The sequence below is a fragment of the Pelodiscus sinensis genome, chromosome 20 (genome assembly GCF_052426305.1).
Source record: "Pelodiscus sinensis isolate ZL-2025 chromosome 20, ASM5242630v1, whole genome shotgun sequence".
NCBI lineage: Eukaryota > Metazoa > Chordata > Testudines > Trionychidae > Pelodiscus > Pelodiscus sinensis.
The window spans coordinates 4,280,001-4,295,986 of NC_143071.1; the positions used below are offsets into that span (position 1 = coordinate 4,280,001).

At 52.9% G+C, this 15,986-nt stretch overlaps 1 protein-coding gene and 1 pseudogene across 4 annotated transcripts in view; one reads left to right on the forward strand and one right to left on the reverse strand.

The window, feature by feature from the left end:
- Window positions 1–15,986, forward strand: part of SLC39A11 (solute carrier family 39 member 11) — a 322,339-nt gene that overhangs the window by 9,336 nt on the left and 297,017 nt on the right. For 2 of the 4 annotated variants that reach the window (XM_075904009.2, XM_075904013.2), the window contains exons 1-3: window positions 4,581–4,712; window positions 7,319–7,452; window positions 11,037–11,075. In XM_075904009.2, the coding sequence (XP_075760124.1) occupies window positions 7,345–7,452; window positions 11,037–11,075 (147 nt within the window). In that variant the 5' untranslated portion in view covers window positions 4,581–4,712; window positions 7,319–7,344. Of the gene's footprint in view, window positions 1–3,774; window positions 3,932–4,464; window positions 4,713–7,318; window positions 7,453–11,036; window positions 11,076–15,986 lie in introns of those variants that run through there. The other 2 variants (XM_075904012.2, XM_075904010.2) reach the window with 2 other exon arrangements.
- Window positions 13,533–15,594, reverse strand: LOC149521939 (large ribosomal subunit protein eL32 pseudogene; annotated as a pseudogene).

The following is a 15,986-nucleotide window of genomic DNA, read 5'->3' on the forward strand; positions in this document are numbered from 1 at the left end:
CCCGCTCAAGGCTGGACAATACGTAAGTGTTACTTAGGCTCATAGTTGGTTTAGGGGGCCCTATGCAGGCGCTCTGTCCAGGGTGTGATTTCTTCCCTGGAGTGTGTGTAACAGCCACCAGACGGATTGGAACCTGAGGCCTCCGAAGCTTAGTATAGGAGCCTCTATCCTCTGAGCCAGTGGGCATCACGCCCCCTTTTTGATTTTGGAGAAACCCTCGTGCCCCCTCCTCCCATCATTGCACCAAAACTTGTTGAGCAAAGAAAAAAAAAAAAAAAGGAACTGACCAAGGCTGAAAAACAAAACAAAAATAGCAGCAAAACTTGTAGGGGGGGGGAAGGGGGGAGATTGATGGGAGGGGGGCTGGGTCACCTCACACCCCCCCCCTGGAATTTCTTCACGCCCCCCCCCCCCCCGTTTGGGAACCCATGCTCTGAGCTCTCAGCCCCTGCTGTAGAAGTCTACACTGGCGGGTTCTTGTGCAAGAATGGCCGTTCTTCCAGGGTATGTCTACACTACCCTCCTAATTTGAAATAGGAGGGTAATGTAGGCATACCGAAATTGCAAATGAAGCCCGGGATTTGAATTTCCCGGGCTTCATTTGCATAAGCGGGGAGCCGCCATTTTTAAATCCCCGCTAGTTCGAACTAGGAAGCCTAGTTCGAACTACCGTTAATCCTCATTTCACGAGGATTAACGGTAGTTCAAACTAGGCTTCCTAGTTCGAACTACCTAGTTCGAGCCCCATGTAGCCGCGCTACACGGGGTTCGAACTAGCGGGGATTTAAAAATGGCGGCTCCCCGCTTATGCAAATGAAGCCCGGGAAATTCAAATCCCGGGCTTCATTTGCAATTTCGGTATGCCTACATTACCCTCCTATTTCGAATTAGGAGGGTAGTGTAGACATACCCCCATAGAGCTGCCCGCCACTCTTGCGCAAGAAGTTTTACACTAAAGGGTGGTAAGACAGGGCTTCTTGCACAGGAGCGACACTCTTTTCTAACAAGTGTAAGCCCGCTTGCGCAAGAGGGCAGTGTGGACGGGCAGCAGGGGTTTCTTGCGCAAGAAAGCCCTATGGCTAAAATGGCCATTAGAGTGTCCACACTGCCATGCATGTTCTTGCACAAAAGCGCATGGGAGTGTGGACGTGTTCTTGAACAAGAGTTCTTGCACAAGAACCACAAGATATTCTTGCGCAAGAAGCCACCAGTGTAGACATAGCCTAGGTGTGTGGGTTACACATGGACACCCCCAAAAGGAAGGGCATGGGTTTGGGCCAGCGTACCATTCTTGTAATAACACCTAGCACTTACAGCGAACCTTTCATCCCTCACTCTCAAAGTGCTAGGCAAAGCAGGTCAATGTCATTAGCCCCATTTTGCAGGTAGGAAAACTGAGTTCAAAGCAGCAAAGAGCCTTTGCAGGTTTTTTTCATCCATGTGCGGAATACATTTTTATATGTGCACTGAGGCATGGGCAAACGTGCACTATCAAAAGACAATGCTGTGGGTGCTCTGCTAATCAGATGGGCAGCATTAGAATCTCTCCTGACGAGCCACACAAGCGCCCGGCTTACAGGGAACCCTGGTGTGTGGGTGAATTTTGCCCTGATTTACTACAGATTGAACCACTCTAATCCAGCATCCGGGGGACCTGGGTGAGGCAACCCAGCCTCCCCAATCAAGTTTTGCTGCCTTTTTTTTTTTTTGCTCAACAAGTTTTGCTGTTGGGGGGGGGGGGGGGCTTTGAGACTAACAAATATATTAGGTCATGAACTTTTGTGGGCTCTTAGAAGACATTTGGGCTATGTCTAGACTGGCATGATTTGCCGCAAATGCTTTTAACGGAAAACGTTTCTGTTAAAAGCATTCGTGGAAAAGAGCGTCTAGATTGGCATGGACACGTTTCCGCAAACGCACTTTTTGCGGAAAAGCGTCCATGCCAATCTAGACGCACTTTTGCACTAGAAAGCCCCGATTGCCATTTTCGCGATCGGGGCTTTTTTGTGGAAAACAAATGTCAGGGACTTTTGCTCGAACAGGAGCAGCATAGTATTTCCGTAAAAAGCACTGATTTCTTACAGTAGGAAGTCAGGGCTTTTGCGGACATTCAAGCGGCCAGTGAAAACAGCTGGCAAGTTTTTCCGGAAAAGCGGCTGATTTTCTGGAAAAACTGGCCAGTCTAGACACAGCCTTGGGGTAAATTAGAGCTAAATAACAGCACAGAACATGGCGAGCCAAGACTAGGGGTTGTAAACAAACTTTATGGGAAACTTGGCCACACCCGTGATAAGTGGACAGCCAGCTAGCTAAAATCATACCGGACCATGGATGTTGCTAGATCAGACTGCCCCAGACCAGAGCAGTTCAACCAATGTTCCTTTCTTTCTTGGTCGCAACATCTGAATTCTTCTTTGTGGCTGACTGTTTCCTTTCCAACATTGAAGAGACAGTGCAGCGCCCTTGTCTTGAATTCAGATTTGTGGGTTATTTAAAAACAAACAAGCCATCCATTGGAAAGAGGGGCCAGGATACTGAAAATATGCAGACTAGAGGGCAGCCCTGTGTGTGGTATTTGCACAGGGGGATCGGATGGTGCCAGGCATTCTCTTTCTCAAATCTGGGCCGGAGACTGGGTGTTGAGCTGAAAAGTCTGCCCCATAGAAATTAGCCTTAAAATGCTAATAATGCTAATGGGCAGGAAAACATATTGAGCACAAATGTTATCCCTGTCAACTTTTGGGCACAGCCCCTGCATTGAGAGAGACCCTGAAAATACATAATAACAATGACTACTTATGAATTATCCCATGGAGAGACAGATCAGTATCACAAAAGGACTGGAAATATCAGCATCACTCAGTTAACCAGCTATTCGCTTCTACATGGGAGCCACCAGGAAGGGAAAAAAAAAATCTTTCTTTTTCCGGCTTGTACATGCTGGATTATTTCTCAGCCAGTAGAATGCTTTTTTCCCACTTCCTACCTGCTGGCGTGGAGTCTGGAAAAAGTCAACCCAGTGTGCTTTTGTGGATCCTGCATCACCCAAACACTCCCAGATACTTGGGCCCCCACCCATTCACCAGCCCCCACTTAGCTTCCCCATCACCCTGACACACTCCCAGCTGCGGCCACCCCTGTTGGGATCAAAATGTATGGGCCATACATTGAGATGTATGGGTCTGGGCAGATGAATTAGGGTAATTCGTACCACCCGTCACACACGCAGTGTGCGGAACGTGGTCGCTATGCTGACATAGAACCACAGCTCCGGTGAATAACGCCTGGCATGGGGTGCTGCTGACTGTTCCGATACAAACCAGAGGGGCTGTGACCCTGCTGAGCCCTTGTCCTTTATTTTAAATGACATCCTTTATTCGGTGCCCGGCCAGAGGTGAACGGAACTGACCATTTCTTACAGGCACTGTCCTATTGCAACCCGGGTCCCTGCCAGCTCTTTCAATAGCTCCCTGCTGGCATTTGCGTCGACTCAGACGGCTCTTGCCGGAGCCATGCCCCAGGGCGCCCCTGCCGCCTTTCACCTCTGTGCCCAAGCCAATCGATAGAGGATGCACTTTGTCCCTTATTTAAGCACAGTGGAAACAGAGGAGTTTGCACAATAAGCTTTGTCCTGTGTGTTCCAGGGAGGCTGGAACAATTTGTACCATGGGGGGTGCTGAGAGCCATTGAACCGAACTGTCCAGCCTCTCTATCGGGGTGGGAAACTTTTTTGGGTCGGGAGCCGCTGACCAGGGGCAGATGACCATTTTGCGGGGCCCAGGGCAGCACAATTTTGCGGGGCCCCCCTTTGCTGCAGCGCACGCGTGGGCCTTCTTGAAGCGCGGGGCCCGGGACGGCCACCCTGCTCGCCCTGCCCTATATACACCCCTGCCACTGACCCACAGGAAAATCAGCCGGGGGCCGCACACAAGTGAGAAGCAAAGCGAGAAACCCCTGACTGAGAAGGGAAAAGACCCCCCCTCCCGTTCTCCTTGCACACCAGAGCCTAGGGGCGATCAGGCTAGTAGATGTTGTGTGCTCCATCCCCCTGCGTGGGTAGGGTCGCCAGGTGTCCGGTTTTGAACTGGACAGTCCAGTATTTGAGCTTTCTGTTTGGGAAAGAAATGGAGAAAATAGAAATGTCTGGTATATTCTAACCAAGATGTGATGTAGATTGTCATGTCATGTCAAGTGTGTCCCGTATGTTTGTTGAAACCATCTGGCATCCCTATGGGTGGGTGGCTGGAGGGCCAGTGCGGGGTCCCCAATGCGGGGAGATCCCCTAGCCTCGGGGGCCGCATCCGGCCCGAGGGCCGGAGGTTCCCACCCCTGCTTTATACAATGGAAACCGCTTCTTTCCTGAATTTAGCGCAGAGGGTTGCACAACAGCCGCGGCAAGCGGGGACTCTCGGTCCGGTCCGGCTTTGCAAGGAGCGCTGTGGCTTTTCCTTTTCTCTTTTGCAGGACAGGACTCCGCAAACCACATCCCCACCGACGAGCGCCCGCCCGCTTCACTTTCCCAGCCGCGGCTCGAGGCGAACCATCGAATTGATCCCTCCCACCTCGCACGCTCCGGATTCGCGGCGGTAGGGGGAAAAAAAAAAGAAGTGGGCGGGCCCCGCAGGCGTGGCTGAGAGACACGTGTGCAGGGGCAAGCCGGAAGTGGCAGCAGCAGCTGGAGCAGCTGGTGGCAGAGGCTGGGGGTCCATGCAGTGAGTTGGGGGTTTTTCACCTTTGCAGGGGGAGAGACGTGCTGGCTGCAGGGCAGAGTCAGAGCTGCCCCCAGAGCCTGCCTGCCCCACAAATACTCAGCCAGCCCAGGGGGTGTGGTTTGGAGAAAAGCTCTTGACACTAGCAGGGGGGAGGGGGGCAGGGTTGAAACGTGCAACATTCTGGCAGGTGCGTGTGCAAAGGACCCCTGGTGAGTGTGCACAAGTAAGGATGCACGATGCTGGGAATGCCCAGGAGCATGTTGCAGGGGAAACTCATTCATTCAGTGACTGGTGCGGGTAGGTCCTGCCCTTGCAGGCTGGGTCAGTGTTCTGCTCCCGTGCCACAGGTGTGCTTTGTGGAAGAGCTGGACGTGCTTATTTGCTATGTCTGAGGGGCTCACGGTCCCAGGGAGAGTGAAACTCTGGGGGAAGTGGAGAAGCAAGTCCCAGGAGTGTTATAAACCAGCCTTGTGGGGGTATGTTAGTGAAGTAATAGTGAGATCGTTTTGTGTGTGTGAGTGTGTGAGAGTGCAGGACATTATAAGGCTTCAGTTTAACAGGGCCCAACTCTGTTTTTGCAGTGGGTCTTTTAAGAAGAACAAGGCACCTTTACAAGGTTGTCCAGGAGGGATGTTAAATTTCAATGTATTGACCAATCGAAGAGCCAACCAGTCATTCACATCCTTACTGTCCAGTGCTGTGAGCCATGCATAGACACGTGGGTCAGTGTGCACCAAGAGAGGCAATGTGAAATCTTTAGGCTGGGCTGTAGAGCTGAGTTCTACATTGAGCTTTTGTGGTGGAGGAGGGAGTGAAAGTTGGCACACTGGAGTTGGCATTTTTGTTAATCTTTAACTTTGTGATAAATTCAACAGAATCTGCACAGATCTTTAGAGAGAGCACATCTTCACATTAATACTTGCACTTTTTTTTTAAAAAGTCATGGTTGACAGAGAAATATCTCGGTAAATGTCTCCTCGAGGGTGTATGATAACTACTTCATGTTATCTAGACATTCCTCAGATGAAATAATATAACGTCTGGGTCCCTTTCCTTACATGATTGATAGCTGCTGAATAATATTATTTCAAAAGTATCCAAGTACCCTATCTATTGCAATGTAGCGCTCCTTTCCTGCACAACAAAAGCCTCTGCAAACTCTGATAGAAATGTAGCCGTGTTAGTCTGGGGTAGTTGAAGCAAAATGCAGGACAATGTAGCACTTTAAAGACTAACAAGATGGTTTATTAGATGATGAGCTTTCGTGGGCCAGACCCACTTCCTCAGATCAAATAGTGGAAGAAAGTAGTCACAACCATATATACCAAAGGATACAATTAAAAAAAATGAACAAATATGAAAAGGACAAATCACATTGCAGAACAGAAGGGGGATGCGGGGGGGGGGGTGGGTGGGAAGGGGGAGGAAGGAAGGTAAGTGTCTGTGAATTGCTGATATTAAAGGTATTAAAGGTACCTTTAATATCAGCAATTCACAGACACTTACCTTCCTTCCTCCCCCTTCCCACCCACCCCCCCCCCCGCATCCCCCTTCTGTTCTGCAATGTGATTTGTCCTTTTCATATTTGTTCATTTTTTTTAATTGTATCCTTTGGTATATATGGTTGTGACTACTTTCTTCCACTATTTGATCTGAGGAAGTGGGTCTGGCCCACGAAAGCTCATCATCTAATAAACCATCTTGTTAGTCTTTAAAGTGCTACATTGTCCTGCATTTTGCTTCTGCAAACTCTGTTAGTGCACTGAACATAGTGCTGGGAATGCACTAATATACACTATGCTAAAGGGGATCACAGTTGTCTTCGGCCAAAAGTACGTGGAAAGTGCGTGCTTGGGGGAAGGAGACATATGCAGGCACTTCTCTGGTGCAGTCCAGGTATAATGGTCATGGTGAATGCATCCTTTTTTGGGTTAGGTTGAGAAGGGTGTGTGGACTTCATTGCATCTCGTGCCTTGTTTTTGAGGGGTGAATGGAACAAGTGCTGTGAAGGGAAGCAGAGAAGACCCGCGGTGGATGTAGTAAACATGCCTCTAGAGTGTGGACGTTGGATTGGAATGGTGCTTGCTTTTGCCTTGTTTTTTGAAACTTGACTCTAGAGCAGTGACACTGCTAGGAATGGAATGGTTGGTTTTCCTTGTAAATCATGCCACCCATTGACAGACATTTTTGGGCCTTTTGGATTGGATTGCCAGCAAAGTCAGCCAGGTGCTATGTGAGCAGCGAGTCCACCACGGGCAGGATTGCCACACCCCAAACGCTGGCATTGTGCCAGACACTGAATCCGAAACTGGTTCTAGACAAAAGTGAAACTGACCTGATGAGGTTCACGAGTGGTGCTGAGTGAAATGCAGGCAAACCTCGTGGGTAGTTAGTGTAAACTGCAGCTGTCATTAGTATTAAATGGGTTGGTTTTTTTCAGGCGTGCTGAGTACCCATAGCTATAGAGGGCGCAATGGGGACTTAGCCTCTCTGAGAACCAAGCCCTACGGTGGTGCTGTTAGTAACTGCAAAGGGATGTCTTGTCCTCTGTAATGCCTGCGTCTTACGTTGCTGCTGCACCTCCTAATGCACCAAATCTCTTCTAGGTCAGTAAAACCCAAGAGCGTTCAGCATGATCCCAAGCTTCAGTCCGGTGGTCCAGGCGCTGCTCGGGACTTTATTTACCTGGGGGCTGACAGCTGCTGGCTCGGCGCTAGTCTTCGTGTTTTCCAGCGGCCAGGTGGGTGTTGCCGTTCAGTTCTGAAAACACAGTCCTCTTTCCGGATAAGATGTCTGTGTGACCCATCCAAAAGACGTAGACCTTGATTCTGCTTGCCTGGCTGCCTATGAGGGGTGTAAAAGTGTAAACGGTTAACGGCTGAGCCTGGGCTCATCAGTTAATGTTCATGGCTACACGTAGGCTATGCTGGGGGAGCTGGCTTAACAGCTGGTTCTCAGTGCGCACTGGCTCCCAGGGAGCTGCCTGCTGCCCTGCGTGCTGCCTTTGTATCCCGACTCCCGGGGAGCCGAACACCCTGGCTGTAACTATGTAACTGCTGAGATTTTCAGCAGTTAAACAGTTACTTAATTGCATCAATTTTAACATCCCTACTGCCTCTATTGCTCTGACTTCTGGAGGGGGAGAGGGAGTCTTGTTGATGATGCTGGAGGGTGGGTGTTGGTTGGTTTTAAACATACTCACACGACACACACACGCTCCTTTGTAAACCCAGCTTTCAGATGCCTCTCTAGGCATTTCTTCCACCCCAGTAAATATTTTCTGCATTTATTTTCCTCTGTGGCATGGTGGGGGCAGGGGACGAGGAAGGTCGGTATTCATAAAGCCATTGAATGCGGCTTGGGGAAAAAGGATGCGGAAATGACAGCTGCTTCCTCAGCAGGCCCCTCTCTCTGGGTATGCACAGCATGCAGGCAGGTTATAGTAACAGAAAGGAGGCGGTACTCCGCCTGGGGCTCTGGGGCCAGGGTGGGAGAGAGAGCTACATTCTGTCCTGACTCCTGCATCTGCAGTGATATTGTTGACTGGGTTCCGGTTGCTTGGGAACGTTTTGTGGCTGGACGGGGCCGAGCGGCCTGTTTTGCTGGCAGTGGCCCATGAGAAAGAGACTCCTGCTGTGCTCTGCGATGCAAAGTGTTTTCGGCAAGGGAGCCTCAACTCTGGAGCGGCCCAAATCGGTTCCCCAGCAGAGCGTCCGGCTTGGGCAGCCTGCTATCTCACGCTTTTGGGAGCAAGGGACGAGCAGGCAGCTGAGAGAGACTCGTAGAACACTAGACCCGGAAGGGACCTCGCGAGGTCATCGAGTCCAGTCCTCTGCCCTCACAGCAGGACCCAACACCCAACCAGATCAGTGGCTCCCAAACTTTTCGGCATCACACCCCGCTTTTTGATTTTTGCGAAACCCTCACCCCCCCCCACTTAAAAAAAAAAAAACAGCAGCAAAACCTGTTGAGCAAAAAAAAAAAAAAAAAATTGCTCTGCCCTTTTAAGAACAGAGCAGGCACTGCCCTTTTAAAGTGGCCATTTTGAAAACTGCCCCAGCCAGCCCAAATTGCATGTGTTCCTGCATCTGAGCAGACAGATGGGCTGGGCTCTTTCTTGAGGGGGGGAATTGATGGGAGGGCTTGGTCGCCTTGTGCCCCCCCCTGGAATTTTTTCATGCCCCCCAGGGGGCACTCCCCCTAGTTTGGGAACCCATGATCTAGATCATCCCTGACAGGTGTCTGTCTAAGCTGCTCTTAAATATCTCCAGTGATAGAGATTCCACAACCTCCCTGGGCAATTTATTCCAGTGCCTAGCCACCCTGACAGGACAAGAAGCAATGGGCTTAAATTGCAGCCAGGGCAGTTTAGGTTGGATGTTAGGAAACATTTCCTATCATCAGAGGCCAAGGAGAACAATTTTTATCCCTCCTCCTTGAATCACCCTTTTAGATGCTTGAAAACCGCTTCTCTGGCCCCTCTCGGTCTTCTCTTTTCCAAACTAAACAAACCCAGTTCTTTCAGCTTCCCCTCAAAGATCATGTCTTCTAGACCTTGAATGATTTGTGTTGCTCTTCTCTGCAACTGGACTGATGCTTCTCTGCCGCCGTGGTGTCCGTGTCTGGGAGGCAGGGGCGATTTGGTTCGGAACACGGGCCAGCTCCATGCGTTGGGCTGGACTAGCTGCGACTCAGCACTGGTCCTTGGTCTCCGAAGCCGCCTTCGGAAAAGCTGCAGGCCTGCCTCAGTGTTGCCTTTGGCTGTCGTCCTGCTTTCCCAGCTGATTTCTTATTTAAGCTCTTCTGGGATGACTTACTGGGTAGTCTGCTTGGGAAGGGAGAGTCTCTGAGCGGTAGGATATTAACTTGCTCTCCGGGAGGAAGGGTGAATCACTCTGAGCTGCTAGGCAGCGGGATGTCCTGAATAATTGACAGCCTGTGCAGTAACACACTGGTTTCAGTGTTTGCTGGAGGCGAAGCAAATTTGAGAGAGAAGTGAAGAACCGCAGACCAAGATGCCTACCTGACGGAGGCCAGGCACAGCCTGAACTGTGGGCAGATTCTCAGGTGCCCCCCTTTCTATAGTACAGTAAAACTCCGATGGTCCGGCATCTGATGGTCCGGCACTCCTGATGGTCCAGCACCATCAGGAACCCAGAAGTGCTCCGGGCAGCTGGACCATTGGGGCTGCTCTGGCCCCGGCTTCTCCGATTCAGCCACTGCTAAAACTGACCAACCCGGCAGCGCCTCTGCTGTCCCCAATTCAGCTGCTGCTGAAACTGACCAGCGGCTGACTCCAGGAAGTCTGAGGCAGAGCTGCTCTGCCCCGGCTTCCTGGAATCAGTCCCTGATCAGTTTCAGCAGCAGCTGACTTGGGTACACCTGGGGCAGAGCAGCGCTGAGGTGCAGCGCTGTGGGGACCAACCCCGCAGTGCCCCAGCTGCTCTGTCCCAGGTGTCCAGATTCAGCTGCTGTTGAAACTGACCAGCGACTGAATCCAGGAAGCCCAGGGCAGAGCTGCTCTTCCTCAGGCTTCCCAGAGTCAGCTGCTGATCAGTTTCTGCAGCGGCTGACTTGGGGACACCTGGGGTAGAGCAGCTGGGGTGCTGCTAGGTTGGTCCAGTAGCGCCGCCCCTCAGCGCTGTGGGACTAACCCGGCAGCCCCCCAGCTGCTCTGCTGCAGGCATCCCCGATTCAGCCGCTGCTGATACTGACCAGCAACGGCTGAATCAGGGTCGCCTGGGGCAGAGCCGGACTATCGGAAGGGGGGGCTATGAGAGGTCTGGGGCGGCATCTCCCCCACCCCAGACCCCTCATAGCCCCCCCTCCTATAGTCCGGCATATTTGATAATCCGGCACCCCCGGGTCCTAAAGGTGCCATATTATCGGAAGTTTACTGTAGAACACTACTTAGGCAGCTGCGTAAGAGTCATTGAAGTCACAATGGGTTTTAAGCATGTGCTTAGAATTAACCCCATTAGAGGAAGAGGAAGGATGGCCTAATGGTTAGGGTGCCAGCCTGGGGCTCTGGTGGAGCAGGGAACTTGGCTCCCCTGAGTCTCTGTGACTGTGAGTGTGTCACTTAGTGTGTCCGTGCCTCAGTTTCCCATCAGTAAAGTGGGGACGGCTGCACTACTTCCCAGGGATGGGGTGTACGTTATAGCTTGGGAGGCATTGAAATATTACAGTAATGGGGGGTATGTAAGTACCTTAAAATCACGGCCAGAGCTGCTAACTCCCGTCAGCGCGGCTCTTGTGCCTTACGCTGTTGCGCCCTGTTTCTGTAGACAGCTGGTGAATTAAATGTCCTCTCTTCATTTCCAGAGGCGGATCCTGGACGGAAGCCTGGGCTTTGCTGCAGGGGTAAGTGCTGTGCCCCCTGGGACATCCCAATTTTGATCCTCTGGGCATGTTACCCAGCGACTGCTCATGTCCTAAGCTGTCCCTTTGCTTCCTCTGGCTGCGTCATCTCACGGATGTTTCTTGTATGCGGCCGAGATCTGATCGGGGAGGGATGTCCCGTGTCTGTGCCTCCAAGGGCAGGACAGAGGTGGTGCAGTGTGGGTGGATGCAGGTGTCGGTGTGGCACAAGGGAGGTCTTTTCACCGGTGTGTGTGTGTGTTTGTGTGTGTGGCCTTCACCTTCCATGCTGCTTGTCTGGATTTTTCTGACTTGTGCCCCATGGCTAGGAAAAGCGAGAGGGCTCTGATCCCGTGGAGACGTCCGCCCGTGGCGAGCTTGGTGTCGGTGTATTGCGGGGCGCTCACAAAGTCCTCATGGGGAGGACAAAGGGGTAGCCTTCCCACGACTGAGGCTCATGTAAACAGAACGTTGACGATGAGGCTGCGTGTTCTCACCCGACACGCAGTCATTCAGGGCACGGGCGGAAGAGCCGTGAATCGTGGCTTCCGCTGCATCAGGCCAGGCAGGGTGAAAACCTCCGGAGAATTTGCGTGAACTCGGAATCTCGTGTCCTGAATCGGTAAATGGCTGTCTGGTCTTCCGGCCGCTCGAATGGGCGTAAGCAGCTGAGCAATCGGCGTGGAAATGCCTCTGGCCCTCGGTGCTCAGAGGAAGCTGCTTTCCATTTCCCATTTCCTCTGGAGCGCTGCCGTGCCTGCGCCAGGCTGAGATGCTGCCTAGCTCGCAAGGCACCGTCCCCTTTCTAGGAGGCACGTGGCAGTGGCGAGAAGCCTGCACTTTGCCTCCTGGCACAGGAGAGAGGGTCAGGACTGTCTGTTGCAGTGCATTCTGGGTGCGAAAATATGACACGTTTGGCTTTGAGGCCAGCCCACCGCTGGGTGCTGTCTTGTCTGGTTCTCTCCCAGAATGCTTTGGGGCCTGCCTTCCCAGCCAGTGGCGTAACAGGGCAGAACATGCAAACTGTTTTGGCCTTAATTCAGAACTCACGGCTTATCCCTCTGCACCACGCCTCTGTGGCATTGTTCTAACCGGGTGTGCGTGTGTGAACGATCGCTAAATGACCCTGCAAACCGTACGGATCCTGTTGGAGGAGTGCATATCCTGGATGTGTCAGCAGTGGCTCCTGGAGCACAGGAAATGCCTGTCTGCGTGCGAGGTGGTCTGAAACCGCACGCACCTGTCAGCAGCGGATATCTAGCGGCTTGGTTTTTCCTGCAGCCGTTAATCACATTGCTAATCGCAGACCCTCGGCAGGGCTGCTGGCTGGCGAGACCCTCTCGCTGGAGTGTGCTGCAGGGAAAAAGAAAATCAACTCCACATGGTCCGGGCTTCCAGATGACAATAGTGGAACCGACCGTCCAAAGGGCAGGGCAGGGTTGGGTTTAATTTGCTACTTGTCTGTGCTGAGCCAGGCTGGACAGAAGTTTGCAACCTGTGGCTTGTTCGCAGCTTGCTGGTGATCTGCAAGCAGCCAGGGTGTGGTTTCCAGCTGGTAAATCTGCCTGAGCAGGGTTATAAATCCATGAGGTGCTTTCCTGATAGTGCTGCCCCATGTTGCTAGTTAATGCCGTTGCCATGAGAAGGCCGTGGGGCGGCAGAAGGGGAGCTGTCTGCAGGGATTAGTAAAATGTGGTTGGCTCTGTAGACGTCTGAGAGACGGGGCAGCAGGATGTAACCCCCTCTCCCCCTGGAAAGGAGCCTTTCAGCTTTGCTGGCCCCTGTTGGTTTAAAGCCATGGTGGGCCACCTGCAGTCCATCGGCTGCTTTATGGGTAGGTAGGGATGTGAATGGTTAACCCGCGGAGGCTGGTGCAGCCCTTGTCCATGGCGGGCGTGCCACACCGTGGACGGGGCGCTGCAGCCTGGCTGCGGTGGGCGGAGCGGAGTCGCTCCAGCCTGGCCCCCCTACGACCCCCATTTAAGTGTTTAACCGGTTAAACGCAACGTTTAACCGGTTAACTAGTGAAATGGGATTTTACATCCCACCGTGTGACCCACCAGGCATTTTGTTTACTGTGCCCACATGGAGGAGTGCCAGATTCCGCTCGTTTTTGTACACGTTGTTCGTTTGCCCCCCCCCCATCAGTGCCAGAGATCATGTTTCTGTCCGGCTGAATCCCGCAGTGCCGTTATTCCAGCGGAGTGGCATGGCGCAAGAGGGTTTTCTTGCGCAAGAAGGGGCCGTGTAGAGCCTCTTCCGCAAACTGCCGGCTCATTGTAGATGCAAATGAGGCTTGGCGATATTCCACGCTTAGCCTCATTTGCATAGCGCTGGCGCAAGATCGCACCAGTGTAGACGTAGCTGCAGTGTCCCGGCCAACAGCAGGGCAGAACAAAGAGTGACGATGGGATGCTAAGTCTGCTGTGGAAAGTGGTATTTGTAGGGTAATATCCCTTTTCATAGCAGAGATACCAGCCGGGAGGCATGGACTCCGATCTCCGACCTGGCAGGGGGAAATGCAATCCTGCGGTAATGCTCTGCCCCAGCTAGCACCTTGTGTCTGAGGATCTGACAGCTCTGTAGTATAACCTCGTAACCCTCCGTTTGAGACCCCCTGCGGTAGAGGACAGTGGCAAATGTTGTGATGGAAACATATTCCTTAATGTCTGTGTAAACTAGGGATGTCCGTGTTTAACCCATTTAACCTTAGTGGGTGAGGCTTACCAGGTAAGGCGAACCTGTGGGGCTGCTTCAGTCTTGCAGGGGGCCCGCTGGGAATAGGGACTGCTCCGGTTGTCCGGAGCAGCCTCTGTCCACAGTGGGCCCGGGCACTCCGCAGGCAGGGGCTGCTCTGGCCAGGCTGGTGCAGCCCCTGTCTGCTGTGGGGTGGGGTAGGAGGCTGCTCCAGTCTAGCTGGACTGGATCCTCCTCCCCTCCCCCCCCCAAGATCCCTCTTAATTGCTTAATCGGTTAATCGGTGAGATGGGTTATTACATCCCTAATGTAAAATCTTTTGTGCAAAATCTGTGTCCTGTCGCTGGTGCATCTGGTGAAGGAGCAAAATAATTTCCTCCAATGGCTATCTCAACACAAGCCCTCGATGCCGTCTGCTGTTGTGCAGCTCTTTGTGGCTTGTGATAGTTTTGTTGCAAGGTGCCCTGTTCGATAGGACGCGCATGGATTTCTGTGTGGATTTTTCCCCTTTAGCTTGAAAGGCAGCGCTGCAGCCAGCAGCAGCACAGATGGAAAAACTGAGGCTTGGTGGTATTGGGTGACATGCTCATGGTCACACGGGGAGTCTGTGGCAGAGCCAGGGACAGGGCCATTTCCTGCCTACCTTTCATCGCAAGGACAATCCTTCTGTATAAAAGCAGCTGCTCGTGTGTTCCTGGACCTCGACAGGGTGCAAAAGAAGCACCAAGTCTGCCTGAGAGCGCAGTGTTCATGAGCCCAGATGCCTTTTGTGTTTTATCAAATAACAGTTCCACAAAGGAGGAGCACGTTTATTCATTGGCCGAGGGGAGGCTAACCGGGCCTTCTGGGCTGAGAAGGCTCCTCCCACGCGGCCTTGCTGGGCATGCTCCAACTGCAGGCCTGGTATAAAGGCCAGAGAAGCGGCTCAGTTGCGGATGACCTCCGAAGGGGAAGGAGCTGGAGCGCAGGAGCAGCCGCCCTGGCTTTGGGAGCCCGAAGCTCCAGCCAGAACCACCGCGCCGACATCAGCCGCCACGCCCGCTGCGGCTTGCAGCCAACCTGACCGCTGCCGCCGCGCCAGCTGTTGCCACTGGACCTGCCCACACCGCTACTGCATGCACAGGTGGGGCCTACGCCGGTCAGGGTAGGAAGCAGCCCAGGGTGAAGAGCAGGAGGTGCCCTGGAGGGCTCAGCACGTTTCCGGGAGGACTCTCTGCCGAGCAAGTGGTGGGAACCACCCACTAATAGGGCCCTGGACTGGGGCCTGGCGAAGAGGGAGGGCCTGGGCCCCTCTACCCCACCACACCCTTACACCCCCCGAGAAGGGGCATTAGAGACTCGGCCGCTGGGCCACATTGACCCCCGGACCGGGGGAGCTAGAGACTCGGCCACTGGGCCACATTGACCCCAAGGGGCGTGTGGCACGCCAGCCCTGTGACCGTCCTCCCTGCATGGTCTGGCCTTTGGATTGGTGATCCTGATAGCAAGCGGAGCCGCTCGCTCCACAGTTACCGTGCGGTTCTTGGAGGCAACGTTGTGAGCAATCTCTGCGCAATAAGGCTTGTTTCTTCTCTTCAGCACCTCAAGTCCTTTGAGACCGTGGACCAGAAACATTCTGTATCCTGTGTGCAGTGTATGTTTTGTTTTCCTAGTTCTACCATAACCGATGCTGGGCATCCAGATTTGCCCCTCGGACCTCCTGCGAGCGCTGTTGTCGATACCAGTTGTGCTTGATCTTGCCGTAGCAATGCGACGGAGGGTGGACGAACTTCTTGGCTCTCTTCTTGGCAATCTTAGGTTTCACAAGGGGTCTGTGGGCAGGCATGGTGACAGGCAGCATCCAGCGGCTACAAATCAGCTGTGACTTACCACGGCTGTTCTTTTGAATCCCTAACGATGTGATGCACTGACCTTTCCGAATCAGCTAGAAACTTCCCCCGGACATCGCCGGCGTCAAGCTTGGGCAGGAATAATTTATCTTCTTCTTTTGGAAAAGCGCTGTCTCCTGCAAATCAGCATGCTGTGGGGAGGGCTTTGAAACCAGCATTAGCTGAGCACCAGGTGGTCTGCACGGAACCTAGAGAGAGACCTCCTCGCAGTAACCCTGCTGGAAGCTGGACTGAATTCCATCGCCATGCTGGCTAATAAGCCAGACTCGGAATTCTTCATTGCATCTAGCGAATGCCACTAACTGGAGCAAGGCGAGCTATTCATGTC